This window comes from Salvelinus sp. IW2-2015, linkage group LG16 (genome assembly GCF_002910315.2).
Source record: "Salvelinus sp. IW2-2015 linkage group LG16, ASM291031v2, whole genome shotgun sequence".
Taxonomy (NCBI): domain Eukaryota; kingdom Metazoa; phylum Chordata; class Actinopteri; order Salmoniformes; family Salmonidae; genus Salvelinus; species Salvelinus sp. IW2-2015.
In genome coordinates, this window is record NC_036856.1 from 674,231 (window position 1) to 694,082 (window position 19,852).

A 19,852-nucleotide genomic window follows, 5' to 3' on the forward strand; every position below is an offset into this window, starting at 1 on the left:
GGGGTATTGTTTGTAGATCAGTGACACAAAATCTCTATTTATGGCACAATATCTCTATTTAATCCATTTTAAATTCAGGCTGTAACACAAGAAAATGTGGAAAAAGTAAAGGGGTGTGAATACTTTGAAGGCACTGTATGCTTAAAATCTTTTGCTTCTTCTTTCAAGATAATGTATCGAATCGGTGAATCATGGATGACTCCATTTTTTCAGAGTTTCTGTAAATTATTCTTCGTAGCATTTAAAAAAAAGAATTTGCTTCATTTTTTCACAGTTTTACATCCAGTTCTCTTTATTTGTATAATATTACACTACATCATTCTTGAATACGTTTCTCCAGTTCTTTTAGTTTTTCCTCGTTATTCTGTGCCTCTATGGTACAGCTTTTATTGCCATCCACCTGTGAAGTTAGTTCCTCTATTTCCTTTGTTAGTCTAATCTCTGTTCACTGAAATTGTTTGTGTTAAAGATGAGTAGAGAATTGCATGGCCTCTGAAGGCACATTTGAAAGTGTACCATACAATAAGGGGATCTACACTTCCTGTGTTATGCAAGAAAAAGTCAGCTATAAATAATTTTGTCTTGGTTAAGAACAAATTTTCATCCAGTAGGCTTTGATTCAATTTCCAATATCCCCGACCACGTGGAAATTCTGTAAGAGTTATGTGGATGCCAATTAGGTGGTGGTGTGATCGCATTCTGTCCGCTATACACTTTTTTTTTTTACTTTAGGTGCAAGCGAAAAGGACCCAACAAAGTAGTCAAGATGACTAGCTTGATTAAGCCTCCTACATGTACTGTATATTTCACTAGGTCAGAGTTTTTAAGCCTCCATATATACACAAGTTCTAATGTGTCCATCATAGTTGTGATCTTTTGTCTCTGAATGGCACATATACACAATCCATGTCTCAATTGTCTCAAGGCTTGAAAATCCTTCTTTATCCTGTCCCCTCGTCTTCATCTAAACTGGATGAAATGGATTTAACAAGTGACGGCAATAAGGGATCATAGCCTTCACCTGGATTCACCTGGTCAGTCTATGTCATGGAAAGAGCAGGTGTCCTTAATGTTTTCTACACAGTGTATAGGCTAGCCTACCATTTGTATTTGATATTCATACTTTTGCTTATTCGATCTGGTCACAAACATAGGCCTACGGCATTGCAACAAATTCTTGTTTCAAAAACATCGAATCTGTGCCTCAGAACCAAAAAGTTGCACGTCTCGACTGTTGACCAATGAACAGTCATCAGCATTGGTGTGCAAAGGCAGGTGCACATATACAGATTAGTGACCAGAAAGTAGTCTACCTACATTAATATTACTCATAAAGTAGGCTACCGATTTAGCAATCTGCTATGGATGCTAGTGTTGCAGAGTATAGTGAAACTCCTGTACTTTTTCAATACTAGAACATGAAAAATGGTTCGGTACTAGCATTTGTGTTAGTTTCGGTACTTCTATCAAATGTGTCTCATGTCTTAGAAAGACTTGATCCTTTCTCAATCAGTATATCAGCGCAGCCGATGTCCCCTTATAGTATGAGCGCACCGTGCATTTCTGTGGTCTGCTCCACTTAAAAAAATAAATAACATATATTTTGTAGGGGCTTTAATATTGCAGATACATTGATGAAAGCTACAATCTAATTGTCTGCATCACTTCCAATCCCCATTATATATATATATATCACACACATGTACACATAAATACAGTTGAAGTCGGAAGTTTACATAAACTTAGGTTGGAGTCATTAAAACTCATTTTCAACCACTCCACAAATTTCTTGGTAACAAACTATAGTTTTGGCAAGTCAGTTAGGACTTCTATTTTGTGCATGACTCAAGTGATTTTTCTAACAATTGTTTACAGACAGATTATTTAACTTTTAATTCACTGTATCACAATTCCAGTGGGTCAGAAGTTTACATACACCAAGTTGACTGTGCCTTTAAACAGCTTGGAAAATTCCAGAAAATGATGTCATGGTTTTAGAAGCTTCTGATAGGCTAATTGACAATTTGAGTTAATTGGAGGTGTACCTGTGGATGTATTTCAAGGCCTACCTTCAAACTCAGTTCCTCTTTGCTTGACATCATGGGAAAATCAAAAGAAATCAGCCAAGACCTCAGAAAAGAATTGTAGACGTTCACAAGTCTGGTTCATCCTTGGGCGCAATTTCCAAACGCCTGAAGGTACCACGTTCATCTGTACAAACAAGCGTACGCAAGTATGAACACAATGGGACCAGGCAGCCGTCATACCTCTCAGGAAGGAGACGCATTCTGTCTCCTAGAGATGAACGTACTTTGGTGTGAAAAGTGCAAATCAATCCCAGAACAGCAGCAAAGGACCTTGTGAAGATGCTGGAGGAAACAGGTACAAAAGTATCCACAGTAAAACGAGTTCTATATCAACATAACCTGAAAGGCTGCTCAGCAAGGAAGAAGCTCGAAAACCACCATAAAAAAAGCCAGACTATGGTTTGCACATGGGGACAAAGATTGTACTTTTTGGAGAAATGTCCTCTGGTCTGATGAAGGAAAAATATAACTGTTAGGCCATAATGACCATCATTATGTTTGGAGTAAAAACGGGATGCTTGCAAGCTGAAGAACACCATCCCAACCGTTAAGCACGGGGGTGGCAGCATCATGTTGTGGGGGTGCTTTGCTGCAGGAGGGACTGGTGCACTTCACAAAATAGATGGCTTCATAAGGCAGGAAAATTTGGTGGATATATTGAAGTAACATCTCAAGACATCAGTCAGGAAGTTAAAGCTTGGTTGCAAATGGGTCTTCTAAATGGCCAATGACCCCAAGCATACGTCCAAAGTTGTGGCAAAATGGCTTAAGGACAACAAAGTCAAGGTATTGGAGTGGCCATCACAAAGCCCTGACCTCAATCCTATAGAAAATTTGTGGGCAGAACTGAGAAAGTGTGTGCGAGCAATGAGGCCTACAGACCTGACTCAGTTAAACCAGCTCTGTCAGGAGGAACGTGCCAAAATTCACCCAACTTATTGTGGGAAGCTTGTGGAAGGCTACCCGAAACGTTTGACCCAAGTTAAACAATTTAAAACAAGGTTTTAAAACAAGGTTGTCCACCACCGGCAGTGAAGAGGCAACTCCGGGATGCTGGCATTCTAGGCAGAGTTGCAAAGAAAATGCCATATCTCCGACTGGCTAATAAAAAGACAAGATTAAGATGGGCAAAAGAACACAAACACCGGACAGAGGAACTCTGCCTAGAATGCCAGCATCCCGGAGTCACCTCTCTCACTGTTGACGTTGAGACTGGTGTTTTGCGGGTTCTATTTAATGAAGCTGCCAGTTGAGAACTTGTGAGACGTCTGTTTCTCAAACGAGACACTAATGTACTTGTCCTCTTGCTCAGTTGTGCACCGGGCCCTCCCACTCCTCTTTCTGTTCTGGTTAGAGCCAGTTTGCACAGTGCTGTGAAGGGAGTAGTACACAGCATTGTACGAGATCTTCAGTTTCTTGGCAATATCACATGGAAGAGCCTTCATTTCTCAGAACAAGTATAGACTGACACGTTTCAGAATAAAGGTCTTTGTTTCTAGCCATTTTGAGCCTGTAATCAAACCCACAAATGCTGATGCTCCAGATACTCAACTAGTCTAAAGGCCAGTTTAATTCCTTCTTTAATCAGAACAGCAGTTTACAGCTGTGCTAACATAATTGCAAAAGGTTTAAATAATAAAGGGTTTTCTGATGATCAATTAGCCTTTTAAAATGATAAACTTGGATTAGCTAACACAACATGCCATTGGAACACAGGAGTGATGGTTGCTGATAAAATGGGCCTCTGTACACCTATGTAGATATTCCATAAAAAATCCAGCTACAATAGTAATTTACAACATTAACAATGTCTACAATTTATTTTACTGGACAAATAATTGCTTTTCTTTTAAAACAGTGACATTTCTAAGTGACACCAAACTTTTGAACGGTAGTGTATATGACAATTATCTGATGGTCTGACCGCATTCTCCACTTACTCATTGCTAGAGCTAGCTCTTTGTCCTGACGAGGAACCACTGGACTGGGATTCCGGGCTGCATCATGTTTGTTCCCCACTCAGGCTGCACAGAAGTTAACACACTTGAATAATTGAACACGGCATGTAGAAATGTTTTAACTGTTAATTACTGTTCACAAAACAATGTCCATGCAGGCTAGAACACTTAACATTGCAAGAAGATACTGGTAGCTTCCAGCTTGGTAGGCTAACTTTCCTTCCTTGTTCACAATTCACTACCCTCGTAGTTTGTTTGTGACCTTAGCGCAAAATATGCTGATTTTCACAACTATATTAATTTACTTAGTCGTCTCCCTCACACAGAAATACTTTCCTTCAGTATCTCTTCTTCGTGTGGATTTCCGACAGACTAGATTGCACATTTTGGTAAAGAAATGAAGGGGAAATCTTAAAATGGCACCACCATCTATCCCTGCACACTGTCCCCAAAAACCCACTACCCCATCCCACTACTTTGGCCCTAAACGATCCTACACCATGCCGTCCGCTTGGGAGGATGGAACCCATTCTCTCAAATCTTCCTGTAGATCTTCTTAACTAAAAACTCTCACCCCAAAATATTTCTCTGCTGCTGCAACCACCACATCCGTCTTCTGCGATTTCCGCTCCTTTAACGCAGTGCAGTTGACCACCAACCTCACTCATCCTCTCCGGATCTGGCTCCCAGTCTAATCACTCACCTTTCAGCTATCTTCCACTCGCTTCTCTGCCTCGGCATAGGAAACTTTCTGCCCAACTCAAACTCTGGCAATCTCAACCCGTCTCTCTCTCTCACAGGGCACTTCAGATCCCCAGCTGCATGGGCACCCCCACAGTTGACCCACAGTGCTCTCTCTATCCCAACTGTACACTCCCTCTGACTATGCCCTCCTGTGACAATAACTCTAGTACTAACTCAGACCCAGGTGCAGAGAAACACAGCAGGCAGAGGTGAGGGTAAATCCAGAATGATTACTGAAGTATTCACAGGAAAAACAAGTGCACATGAGTACAATACAAAACAAGACAAGAGACCTGAGCAACCGGCCCAGCTCCATAGAGGAACCTAAATAGTCCTAAACCAGGTGAACCCAATAATCCCAATCAGGCTCACCTGGACACTAGAAACATAAGGGTGCCCTCCAGTGGCACCCTCAGGGATAATACTCCATGATGACCTCTAACCTGTGACACACTCATACACATTTCTCACATCATGGGATCTCCTTCTACACACTGCTGCAGCATGTCCGAATCCTTGGCACCATAAGCGCCATAGCGGGTTCGGAACATAGGCCTTCACAGAATAGCAAATATAATCTAACCTGACCTTATCAGGTAGAAACTCTGTGTCAACGCTCAACAAGACAGACAGGTTATTCTTACTCTCGCCATTGCCACTGGGTCTACGTCTCACCAAACGGCTGGCGTCATAAACACCAGGAATGTTGTTTTTCATTTGATCTACCTCTAGACTCACTGCTACCCCACTGATAACGCTTTAGAGTGGCGCCGTCTTCCGGAGAGCAAAGCACGCCACAGGTTGAGCCTGAGCCGTGAAGCTTCCTCTGGGCGGAGGATGCACAAATAATCTAAACAATTCCTCTTCTCGAAACTAGCACAGATATAACTGTTCCCAGTTTGTCCTTCAACCAGCTTGACACAACGTACAGGGCTGTGAAAAATAATTTACCCCCTATCTGATTTTCTCTATTTTTTCTAAAAAAAAATTGACTGAATGTTATCAGATCTTCAACCAAATCCTAATATTAGATAAAGGGAACCGGAGTTTACAAATAAACACAATTGATGGTTGTTTAATTTATTTAATTAACAAAGTGATGCATCACCCTACCCCCCCCTCAATAACTGGTTGTGCCACCTTTAACTGCAGCCAAATGATTCCTGTAGTTGTTGATCACATCGCTGTGGAGGAATTCTGGCCCACGTGCAGAACTGCTTGCAGAACTGCTTTAATTAACTCAGCGACATTTGTGGGTTTTCACACATGAACTGCTCGTTTCCAGGTCTGCCACAACGTTTCAATTGGGATTAGGTTTGGACTTTGACATTCTAAAACTATTCATGTAGACTTGATTGTGTGTTTTAGATCATTGTCTTGCTGCATGACCCAGCTGCACTTCAGCTCACAGATGGATGGCCTGACATTCCCCTGTAGAATTATCTGAGCAGAATTCATGGTTCCCTTTATTAGGGCACATCGTCTAGGTTCTGGGGCAGCAAAGCATCACCCTTTTTTGACTTTTATTTAACTAGGCAAGTCAGTTAAGAACAAATTCTTCTTTTCAATGACAGCCTAGGAACAATGGGTCAGCTTGGGGATTCGATCTTACAACCTTTCGCTAACTAGTCCATGCTCTTGGTATGAGGTTCTTCCTGTGAAATGCAGTGTTTGGTTTTCTCCAGGCATAATGTGAACCATGTCGTCCAAAAAGTTACACTTTTGAATCATCTGTCCATAGAACCTCATACCAAAGGTCAAAAAGTCAAAACCACTGAGCTAGCAAGCAGATTGTTGATTTGCTGTAGAGCTATAGGATCGGGTGCAGCACATACGTCAAATTGTAGGGAGAGAGTATTGCCATAAATTAATATGCCACTCCAAAAATTGGTTGGTGATCAAGAATATGAACCGTTTACTTTGCAAGCTCACCAGCAAAAGGGCATCAAGCAGCAATTACTAACATAGGCCTTCTGGTTTTTTGGTATGTCAAAATTGCTTGAAATTGATCATTTACTTGAATTTGGAATTTGTTGTTCAAATTAATTATTATATAATCAAAATGGTTGTAGACAAAATAATGAAAAGGGCTGTCTGGTAGCCTCAATAAATTAACAAAGATTTGTAGTTGAACAAATCATCGCCTGTATAGATTTTTATTACTTGACTTGAGACTTGACTTGCTCTTAGAATGCAAGACTTGAACTTGACTCAACCCATTCTACTTGGGCCTCGACTTTAGACTTGGATCTTGTGGCTTGTCACTCGAATAATAGTGACTTGGCCCCACCTCTGCTTAAAACCGTGTGATAATCTCCCACCATAATAACAGGATAATGTGTTCCCTGCAAGCTCAATAGATTGTTATGTATATTTTAGAAGAAGTGTGGATCATCATTATTTGGACTGTATAGATTAATGAGCCAAATGTGTTTATCGTCCAATAGCATTTTTTTTTTAAAGGATCCACTTTCCTTGTGGGTCTGTTTGGCCAATTTGCACTTTCGGATCAAAATGATTGTTAATTAATATAATCAGCCCTTTAGATTTTTTAGATGTCCTTCCCAGTCCATTTCCCACACAACATCATCTATAGTTGTAGAGTGAGTTTCCTGTAAACAATATGTATTATATTCCTTATCTTTTAGCTAGGTAAAGATTCATCGTCTTTTTATAATCTGCTAAACCATTACAAATTACAATTAGCTATACTTATTTTACCACTTACCATAACGAGATATAGGATCGGGTGAGGTTCTTCCTGTGAAATGCAATACTTACCAGAATACATGAATTGACTAACAAAAAGTACCATTGCAATCAAGCTGCTAGGCATATCTATATATGAGATTTCTAATGTTCCTAACAGTCCTCCTTTGTCCCGCCCCTAAAACGTCACATGGGTATAATTTTTTTGATTTTCAATGTGCGCTCCATAACATTGATCCTAGGGCCCGTGAGAAGTTGGGACATTTCCCTTGAAAAAATGCTCAAAGTGCCACTTACGGCACAAAAACAGGTTAGAGCAGTAAGCATTTCTACCCCTTTCACCTCGGTTGTAATATATACATTTGGTATAATTGTATTTTTCTTATCCCCAAATGCATTCATTTTCAAATTAGACAGATAATACACATAGGTAGTTCCTACAAAAATAGAATTACCTTTAACAAGTAGCAGGCAGTAGAAATTTGAAACTTAAGGAAGAAAATATAACATGAGATTCAATGTAATCTGTGTTTCTGGTCATACCTCATACCAATAATAAAGATCAGTAAGAACAGAAATAATGATAATGATAATAGCAACAATAATATCAATAATCAGGATAATACCAATAATGATAATAATACCAACTGTAGTATTAACATTAAAATAATAATACTATTAGTGACAATAATAGGAACCATAGTTGTACAGATTAACATACCATTCATAATAGCTAACATGATTTGGTGTAAGAAAATATTACAATTTCTGTCCCATACAGTCCCTGTCATCATCTAACCTAATAGCAGCGATTGGCGGAATGCATACAACCCCCCCCCCCCCCCCTCCAACACACACACACATGTACGCACTCACGCAAGCACGCACACACACACACACACACACACACACACACACACACACACACACACACACACACACACACACACACACACACACAACACACACACACACAAACTCTTCTCCCCATGCACACACGCACGCACACACACACACACACACAGACACACACACACGAGACGGCTTGCTATGTGAATGCGCATACAGTTGTAACCGTACGTGAGGAGTGCCAATTGTGCAGGGGCCTCATTTATAACCTTTGTGTAAAATTGAACACTAAATATCTGCTAAAGATTTATAAACTTGGCGCATGCCATACATACCCATGTTTCCCATTCTAAGTCAGACCTGTCATAAAATTGCACCCGTGGATGAGTATTATAATACCGCCTGAAAAACTCCCATCACTCACCTTTTATGGTGACAATAACGCCCTTATTTACTGTATAGTTTGGAAGTATTGGAATTAGGCCAAGACTGTATCTAAAGGAACTGCAATGGCGAACTTGATCGAATGTCTTTGGAGGAGTTTGTGTTATCTGACTGTTTCTGAAAGACGAAAACAATTGCAAATTGTTGTGGACCTTAAATGCAATAATATTTTGTATTCACATTTTCCTCAAACATAAATATGCCACTTCCCGTGAATTTTGAAACATTGTCTACTGTGATTTTTTTTTTAAACTATAGTAGGCCTACTTACAGTGGTAGTCTACACACTTCAATGCAAAATATCAACTATCTGCTCACCTTTTTAAATACTACTGTATCTTAGAAATCGCACACCCTATCGGTTACATAGAGCAAAAACGTTTAATTATAATATCCTACGCCAATTAAATGGAAGATGCGCATGGTCATTTGGTGTATGGCTACTATGGGAATATAAACTCATCATGACCAGAACAGGTGAGGAATTTATTCTGCAGTGGTTATGATGTGTATTATGTTTATAAATTAAGTATTTTCTACGTTAGAAATGTCACATTACAGTACTCAGACATTGCCTACAAAAGTCAATGGAAAAGGTGAACCGTTTGATCTACCATTTAACTCGCATAGAGTAAAATAGGCTACTTGAAATAGCTTATCTATTTACTACTGTTAAGCGGGTCCAATTAAATGAGAGCTGGGGTGAATGGTAGTCTATCCTAACTTGTTATAGGCCTATAAGCTATTTCGCAAGTAGCATATGAAACCATCACAGTCAGAAAGGTGAGGAATTTATTCTGCAATGATTATGGAAATGAAAAAAATATGAAAATATATGCCTATTTCTAATTATTGTAGTATGCAAAGATAAATCGCTTTTCGCTTTTCTCACTAATGGCAAATGATTGCATCTTGTTATTATATTTAACTAGGCCTACCCATTTTTTTGTTATGAATATGTGTTATCATATATTCCCCATTTGTACAAGGCTACTACTAGACATTCTCATGTCAAGTTCAGTTTTTATAAATGTGACCGGCCGCCTCGATTCGGTCTTATGTAGCAAACATTTTTATTGTGTTTTTTTTTACATTGGATAAAAGTAGAAACTCAGAGCTAGAAAATGGTATATCATACACTGCAGTTGAAGAACATTGGTAAAGTAATTCTGCTTTGATAGTTGATAAACTTGTAACCCAACTTTTGATAAAATGGGCCTTGAATGTTTTGCTACACCCACTGGAGAGGTCTTCTTTGTCTACACCCATTCAGCATCGTACACCGTCTCTTAAGACTTGGCCCCACCCATCTCTTTAAGGATTCACATGTGATGCCATTTGCTAAACAGAGTGATTAGTTTAGTGAACAATATAAGATTTCAAGACTAAAAGTGGTGAATGTAGTAGCCTACAATAAATTAAAAAAACTCCAGGTAAAAATCCATTATCTAGTCCTTGGCCTATATCCTAATCTGATTTTCGTGCAGGTCATGTTACTCTTCACATTATCGTCTCTGGTAAACACACACTGTATCAAATAAAATCAAAAGATGATTTGTCACATGCACAGGATACAGAAGGTGTAAACAGTACAGTGAAATGGATACTTGCATTGTAGCAATATCAAAAACAGAGTGTGCAGATAAAATATTTTATATATATTAGATATTTATTAGATTACGCTTATCTGACACACTTGTCTAGATTGATGGGTCATGTGAAGAAAATGCTATAACCAATCTCCAGCCACATCTAGCTAAGTGGATGGGTCACTATTATCTAGACATTTACACATGTTCATGAAATACAATTGATGGCCGTAATCACCCCCAGACACACCTGGCTAACTTGATGGGTCATGTAATCATCTCGGGTGAAGTGTTTTGTGTAGACATGTAGCTAAGTAGCTAGCTAAACAATGGACCGGCATAATCCCAACTCATACTACTACCAACCAATACAAACATTGTCGTAGCTGTATTATATATCTCCAGGTAGCTAAAGCTAACCAACCAGGTTCAATGTTAGCTAGCTAACATTAGGCTCAAACTAAGAATGCAAATTGATTTCTGATTTGAATAAGGTTTCGCTATCTAGCTAACAGTATGATTTAACTTGCAATGAAAACGACTTTGACAAAATTAGAAACGTATAATATCTGAAAATGTAGATAGACTCTTACCCGTATACATGGATGAATGTTTGACAGCAGACTGGAACCATTTAACAAAGTTTTATTTGTAGCTACATCTTGTTTATCATGAGTAGCTCCTCCCACCCCAAAATCCCTCCCCTCTCACAGATTCAGGACACCTGTTTATCGTCCCATCCGAAAGACGGTACCCTAAAATATCCCAATGCCCCAGGGCAGTAATTGGGGACATTGCCCTGTGTAGGGTACTGTCTTTTGGATGGGACGGTAAACAGGTGTCCTGACTCTCTGTGTCATTAAATATCCCATGGCACTTATCATAGGGGTGTTAACCCCGGTGTCCTGGCTAAATTCCAATCTGGCCCTCATACCACCATGGCTACCTAATCATCCTCAGCTTCCAACTGGTTCATTCATCCCTTGAAACTATTCCCCAGGTCATTGCTGTAAATGACAATGTGATCTCAGTCAACTAACCTGGTAAAATAAAAAATAAATAAACCTATTGCTCCACAAAAGCCGCAGCCCTTGCAGAGCAAGGGAAACAACTACTTCAAGGTCTCAGAGTGAGTGACGTCACCGATTGAAACGCTACCAGCATGCACCGCTAACTAACTAGCCATTTCACCCCGGTTACACCCACAATGTACTGTAATATGGACATTGTTCAGACTCAGATCTGGTTTACAGTGGTCTTAAGAATGCACAAATTCGAATCACATTCCGTGATAAATCTGTTTTGATGCCGCATGCAACGACCAGTAACTTAATGCAAGCGAATGCACACGGATAGGTTTTGTATCAGATTTGTGCAATATATTACAAATAGATTTCATCACCATAAATGTTTCAGTAGTGTTATTGTGACTGGCTGACAAGAATGCAACTACAGGTACTCACAGCATCTGGAAGAATATTGGGATTCTGGCCTTTGGGGCAGTGTAGCAAGCAGAAAAATAAGAGTGGAGTTGTTTTTGACTTCTTAAAAGGCAAAAGAAAAGAAAAGGTTCTACAGAGGTCCTGTGTGCCTTGTTACCCGAGTGATGGTGGGCCCCTGGGTGAATGTGATAATGGTTGATGGGAGAAGAGGACGGGTGCAGCTAGTGAGTGTAAACATGCAGACAAAGGGGCTCCATTAGGAGTGCACACACCACGCATGAGCTTCCAGGTAAGGCATTTTGGTTTCACCCAGCAGCCCGCCAGTCGGTTGTGCGCTGTATCCGTGACAGCTAGCTATTTTCCTTTGTAGTAGCAAAAAAACAAACCGACCAATTCAGCCTATATGAATGACAGGTACGGATTGAGTGAGAGGGGAGGGATGGGGTGGGAGGAGCTACTCATGATAACTTGGTTGTGTTCACTCAGAACAACTGTGTGGAGAGACACCATTTGGCTAGCTTGTTTGTTTGTTTGTTTTGGGGCAGCAGATAACTCGGTGAGCACTGCTAGCTCTTGGTCACGTGGAGGTGAAAGCGGGACCTCTGAGTAGTAGCAGCCACTAGGCCCACCCCTATTGAATGGTCACTCAGCACTTAGCTTCCATTAAGGGATTTCCCTCCTCCGGATTATTGACTTTATGGCTTTTTTTTTACTAGCCTGTCTGGATTTGTAGCGTTTTACAGTTTGGGTTTCAAAAATTCCACAACGAAGAAACTAAAGCACACAGAGCAGCATCAGAGCTGAAGTGTTCAGGAGGATGTTAAAATGAGGATGGTACATATTTTGTGAAATTCAAGACTGACTGACACCACTGGACTTTTGAACATGAGAATAATGTCTCCCTTCCTTTGCCTTGCAGGTGAGAGGATCAAGGATGAACATCTTTGAGAGCTGTTTGCCTGGACTTTAACCCCCAGTCATCGCTCCCAAATCATGCAGAGACCATCCACACAAGGCACTATGGCATGCTCTCTGTGGAAACTACCAACCTTCTGCTGGCTTATTGCAATGGCCCTAATACAGTCTTCAGAGGGTAAGTACACAGTCCTGTTATGTGCAATAACCTAATATTGAAATCCTTTGAAGTTAGAAAATTATATATTAATTTCAATGTTTTTTGTTGTTGTAACAATTAGACAGGGAATGTGTCAAGGGCCTGTTCTTCTCATTCAATCAATGAAATGTTTGTTGTCTTCCTCAAGTTTAGCATTTAGGCTCTGAAATAAAATTGTCACTTTTGCGTTTGAGTGGCTCCTCTGACTGCACGCAGTAGTTGTATGAATACAGTGGCCTCAGAGGATGAGGGATAATATTGAGTGGTTTCATTAGTTAGTCAATTGTGATTGGTTTGAGATTCTCTGCTTCAAAGCATCAGTTGTCCCTGGTGCGATCAAAGCTTCTACTGGATACATGTTTCATTTTGCACTGAGATCTATACCATACATGTTTTTAATCACAGCAAATTTGGGCTTTGGTTAATAGACTTAATATTGATCCGAATCATGCCTAAACGATCTCATAACCATCCAGGCCAACAGAATATGCATAATGGCAGGAATAGTACACCCACAAATGTATTAGGATCTTCGAATATTTCAAATTGAGGCTTTAATGCCAAATGTAGCATCTTTACAATGCAAGGAATCAGTAAAGGCACTGTTTTGGGGGTTTATTTGTGCCAACTGCTCACGGCTCTTTCTTCTAATGGTTGGATTGACGAGGAATGGTTGTCCTATATGGGTGAATCAAACAAAAAATGATGCACATTTTCATAATTTGCTCATGAAAGATAGATGCCCAATCCTGTGCATATTATGATCCCATCTATCACTGAGTTGGACTCACAACAGGGTTCGTCCCAAATGGCACCCTATTCCCTACTTAGTGCACTACTTTCTATGGGCTCTGGTCAAAAGTATTGGACAGAATAGGGTGCCACTTGGTAAACAGCCACAGTCTCTGCTACAATGGTCTGTTGCTGCTTGTCTGGTGTAGTGTAGCCTGTGGGCTGCAAGGGATTTAGGTAGTAGAGGACGAAGGTGAATGCTGACTAGAGCTGGGACAATAAACCACAAATGATCAACGCCAACCAAACCGAGCACTTATCGTAGACACCTTTTCTGATATCGTTCATCACGATACGTAGCATATACTAGAGAAGTGTGAAATTTGAAGAATGCTGACAGTAATCTTTTGCCTAAACTGAGAGATGTTGTGCTGAAAACGAGCCAAAGGAGGTGGTCACCGTTCTCAGCCTGCGTCAATAGATGCACCTATTCACTAATCCATATGAAACCTTTTCATTTGGTTTCTCGTGAGCCCCTCTTCTCCTCGTGGTCCCGTTCTAACAACGGGGCTCAGCCTTGCAGGAGTTTCATTAAATAATATTCCCAAGTAAACATGGTTCATTAAACTGCATCCTGCCTGTAATATATTTTTAATGCATTTTTATAATTGAATTAAAATGGGTTACTGCCGTGCTATAAATGGCTAGATGTTTTGATTTAAGAGACTGCAAGATTGATTGCTCTGAGGGTTCTCTCGCTCTTCTTTCCTTTACGTCCCTCGAAAATTCACATCTCATTGTCCCCATTTGACTCTGTGGGCAGATGTGCAGTGGGGTCCGAAATTATTGACACCATGATAAAGATGAGCAAACATCACTGTTAAAGGCAGATTGCCTATTTAAGTATTGCACTGGGTGAGGTAGAATAACATTAATCTAAAATTGAGTTTCGAAATGGCGTTGTTGGGAGATCTGGAGAGACCTGGTCAGTCAATTACTAATACTCTTAGCAAAATTATTTATCTTCAACTTGCAATCTGTGGATTTTATTTGATTAGATAGATTCAAATTGTATGTTAAACATCACAGCATAGTTGAAAGATATATGGCGCGTAGTCCGAAGAGGGTGGCCAGCAGAGATGGGTGGGATGGGCTGAGGGTTGGGATGTGGAATTGGAGACAAGTGGGAGTGGAGTTGCTGGGTGGGGGATAGAATGACGGTCAAAGTACAAAAATAAAGTTAAAATAAAACAAAACAAAAAGTATGTTTGAATGACACTGAGGGGCAACGTTGTTGCAGCTAATGCCTGTTTTCTTGAGGCTAATGCCGCACAGGTGTTTGTACACATGCATATACACACACTCTCATTCAAAGATACACACGCACATGTAAATAGTGCCATACATGCACTCAAACATATTCAGTTGGTCTTGCTGAATGGTTGTTTTCTGTTTTCCTTTGTCTTTTTTTCATTTTGTTGACTGTTGGTGCATTGGGGGTCGGGAGCTTGGGGACGGGGGCTTGGGGGTGGGGAATGGAATCATTTTATTATGCTTTTTGGGGCGTGGGGAGGGTTTCGGTTGAGGGGCAGCTCTCAGGAACTGTGGGAGGGCTGCTGGCCTGGCGGTTGGGAGCTTGGGCCGGTGGCTGATAGTTTGCTGGTTTAGGTTCCCGTTTCTTAGCTTGTGGGAGATCTGTCTGTGCCAGGGTGTTGACCCTGGTTGCTTCTGTGGGTCGCTCTGGTTGGGAGTCTGTTAGATGACTGAATGTAATGTAAAATGTTGAGTGGCTTCTCTGCAAGTAGATTGTATGTTTAAAAAAAAAGATATGAAGAATCCACATGACCGTATATAATAAACACAATAATATTATTCCCTGTCATCAGCATTCCAACACAATCTCAGAGGCAGTAGTCAAATCATAAACCATCATTCTCCCCAAAGCATTTACAAATAGATTAATTTCAAGGCATACCCAGCATTACTTTTCATATAACATCAAACATTCTACCACTATTCCCAACAGTGCGTCTGAAACACCAAACAGAAAGGAAAATGTAAACAATATTGTGGGTTACTCACAGTTGGGTATTGGATGCACAGATAACAAAAATAAAATGATAAATGCTGGAGACGTTTTTTACTACTGCCTGGATGGCTTGGCACTAAACTAATAAGACCAATTAACTCGGTTTTAGGTGAACTCAGAGCATAGAGATGTATAGAGGTCTCTAGTGTCCAAAAGCCTGTATAACATGGGCAGTGCCATTGAGGACTGATACGTTACGATCTATGGCTCAGAGGTAACTGCAATTAAAGGGATAGTTAGTGCAATTAAAAAGAGACAGTTAACGTTAGCCTTTTCTAAAGCTAAAAGTGGTCTCTGCTGGTTTTGCTCTTACTCCTCAGGGGCTCTGCAAACGGGCCTGGTTTGATATAGGTCATGCTTTGATCTAGGTCAACCTCAGACAAGCGAATCAAACAGGCAACCAGTCTGAAGTAGGGTTTGATGTTTGCCCAGAAGGGGTCAGCAGGATTTGGCTATGTTGCCGTCGACCAACAAGCCCCCTGTCAGTATAGATAGCTTGGGGTAGAGCACTGTCGTGCTGCCCAATGAGGAGCAAGTTGGGAGTGACTGGGTCCGGGTCAGGTAGGCGGATGATGAAGGGGAGTGGTACTGCCGCCCCATGGAGCACCATGGGTGGTGATTCTGGAGGAGGGTGGCGTGCATGAATGGCAATTGCAGGAAGGGGATATGCAATGCCTCTACTCTGGGCCCTCATGAGCCCACAGCTACATGCAGTTGGAACACTACGAGGATCTGACCCCTGTCACTGGAGGATGAGGTGGAGTTGGCTTGCACACCACAGGAAGCTGTCTTGCAGTGTCCCCTTCACCAGGAGCTAGGTTGAACACTAGTCTGAATTTGCCGCTGTGTTGCTCAACGGTAGGTAACAGGATTCCAGGGATCCTTACTCAGCATCAAGAGTAAGTTTGGCGACATAGCCTGAGGTTACCAGCTTCTGGATCTCCTAATGGTGGACTTTGGCCAGCCTTGGGTTCTTTAGGAACCGACGCTCAGTGCCACGAATGGAAGGCATCACTGCTTGTTTTGTAGCATGCAGCTGTGGGCTCATGGGGGCCCAGAGTAGAGGCAATGCATAGTTGCATAGAGCCCATCCACCAAGATTATTGTGGTCTTTTCCTCCAGGAGATTAAAGGCACTCTGATCTTGTTTAGAACATGTGACTTCCTTTCCAATGAGGGAATGTGTCCACCTAAAATAGCTTCTGTACATTCTTAAGGAATTCAGTGGCTGGGGAAGCAATGGTAGCGAATAGGCATTGCTGGACATGAGTGTGACATCAGGCTTGCTGGGCCCTGCACAGCCCAACCAAGCAAGGTGTGGACAGCGACAGGGCCTCCCACAGGGCCAGTATGGACTGGCTCAATGGGATCAGCAGGTATAGATGGTCAGACCCTATGAGCAATAGAGGCCGTGGCCTGGGGATCTTTGGCTGCGGCATGACCTTCAGTTGTGGGAACTTCCTCTGAAGCATGTCAGAAGGGGAGGTGTGCTCCGCTAGGCAGATACTGTCTGCTGTGACTGCACTGTGGACTTGATGCCGGGTGCCGCTGTCTCCTTCAGGGGATATGGTGAATGACACAGAAGCACCGCTTTCTTGGAGTACATCTTGACGAATTGTTTGAAGGCTCAGTACCTCTGATTCACCCTCTAACCCAAGGCAGTAGGCAGCAGCAGGGAGAATGATGGAACGTTCAGAGCCGTAATAAAGACTCTTCACCATGATTTAAGATTAGTCTGACCACTTTTAACATCACTCGTGCTGAGCGGTTTGGGCAGTCAAGGTAGAGGACACCAGTCTCGGCTTTGTCGGTGCTGACCATAACGACGCTCCTGTTCTCTTGCGGTATGACCTCATGTAGCACGGTGAGGTTTCACTCCATGCTGGTGTTGCATAGCTTATTTAGGGTGCATTCCTTTGGGGAGTGTTATCCCACACTTCCAGCAGCATACTTTCACCGAGATCCAATCCCTGATCTTCTCCCTCGAGAGCTGCTTGAACTCAGGACATGAGCCTAAGAAGTGTTCTTCCCCTTCACAGTAAGGACAATGGAATTCTGACGTGGGGTTGTTTTGGTTCGATTGTTGCTGCTTACCACGAGGAGATCTGTAACTGGCCTGTTTGTGTTCATGTTCACTGGTCAGGTACATGGCGGTACCCAGGCACCATGGTTCTTTCCGGTTAACCTCCCGCTTGTCCTGGTAGAGAACAGAGGCTGTCTGGGAGAGTCTTCCGGCCCTTGCTTACACCTGCAACCAGCCAGACAGGTTCTGAAGGGTATATGCTTGTCCTACTCTAAGATACCATGAGTCAAGCAGCTCTCAATAAACCCAGTCACGGTATTCAGGTGACAATTTACCCAGTAGCTTTTACACATTTGAACTCAGCACCCTGGTGACCTTCCAATGTCTGCAGCATGCCTATAAAGGATTGGATGGAGAAAGCAAATTCTTACCTTCACATGTGACGCATTGAAAATGTTGCCAATGTCACGCTGCACGAGCTGACGGGGCTGTCCATACTTGACATTTAGGGCATTGAGAGCTGAGGTGTCTGGCCTAGTGTCGTACATGTATTACTTTGCCAGTTTCTGTGCACTTGGCATTTTCAGATGATCCAGGGGCACTTGAAACTTGCACTGTTCTGAGAGGTGACCATGGTTACCTAGGATACTGTCTAAGGCCATATTCAAGAGGGTGAAATCACTCTCTTGCGCCATTTCCAAGTCAGGCAGGTTAGGTCTGGGTATAACATAAGCAGAGGTGACAAGGAGCTCCATCATGTTGGCCCCATTGTCCAGATGTGGTAGCGATAGGGGGAGAAAGGGGTTAGGGTGCTCCACCACCGCCAGTTGATGAGTTGAAGGCTGAGAGGATGGTTGTGCTAGCTAGTCAGAGCCAGGGTCAGACTGGGCACCCTGGGATCCTAATGGTGGGTTTGGCCCAGAAGTTTGGAGATGTGTTGGTAACCCAACCAGACTGTGAAGGCTTGAGTAAGTCTTGGATCTATTAAAGTATTGTGAGGTAGGAGCTGGTACAGGGTGCATGTGTCCCAGTTAGAGAACAAGGATAGGGGGAGAGACATGAGGTTATATTTAGAGAGTTTGAGCTCCCATTTATTCTAATTTCCAGGGTTGGGTAGGTTACTTTCTAAATGTAATCCGTTACAGTTACTAGTTACCTGTCCAAAATTGTAATCAGTAACGTAACTTTAGGATTACCCAAACTCAGTAACGTAATCTGATTACATTCCGTTACTTTTAGATTACTTTCCCCTTAAGAGGCATTAGAAGAACAGAAACATTTATATTACCAATTGAATAACATCTATTGCAGGATGAATCCATTTTACAAGTTAACATAGGTGGCCATATAAGGATGTCAACTTTATCAGTTGGTTATGTAGGCTTCTTCCAACCCATCGCTTCCTACTACATATAATAAAACAATTAAATTATATTCTGACTTTAAAAACCAAAGTCTATCAGAATTCCAGTCATTCCCAAAAAATGTATAGCCCTTGATTTTCAAGAATAGGACTTGGACGTATAGATTAGCCAAATAGTTTACTTGAGCATGACCCCAAAACTAAGGACTTATTAGCCAGCCCTATTCTGTTGTTTATGAATTTGTTGTCATGGAGGACTAATTGGGCTCATTGATTAGAGAAAAATAAATGCTGCACTCATGAAATGGCATGCTTTGAGGACTACTGAAGAAAAAATAGACCCACTTGTATTCCATAGGCTTGGATCTGCACTGTGCAGCTGTTGCAAGAGCGCATTTTTCACTGGCTGTCAACTGGTTTCAAAAACAATGATCGATAGGCAGCTTACAATTCTTACATTCAACCATTATTGGGTTCAAATACACATTTAGATTTGTGAACAGCCATCCACAACAACCACAATCCGTAAGGTGCAAATAGCTAAATGAGAGAGCAGCTGTATTTATTCACATCAATGCGCTATGTACAGTTGAAGTCAAGTTTACATACACCTTATCCAAATACATTTCAACTCAGTTTTTCACAATTCCTGACATTTAATCCTCATAAACATTCCCTGTCTTAGGTCAGTTAGGATCACCACTTTATTT

General features: G+C 41.5%; 1 protein-coding gene across 1 annotated transcript in view; it reads left to right on the forward strand.

Annotated features, from left to right (window-relative positions):
* Nucleotides 1-19,852, forward strand: part of adgrl2a (adhesion G protein-coupled receptor L2a) — a 199,614-nt gene that overhangs the window by 24,383 nt on the left and 155,379 nt on the right. The window contains exon 2 of the mRNA XM_024003753.2: nt 12,742-12,915. Coding sequence (XP_023859521.1) covers nt 12,816-12,915 — 100 coding nt within the window. The 5' untranslated portion in view covers nt 12,742-12,815. The remainder of the gene's footprint in view (nt 1-12,741; nt 12,916-19,852) is intronic.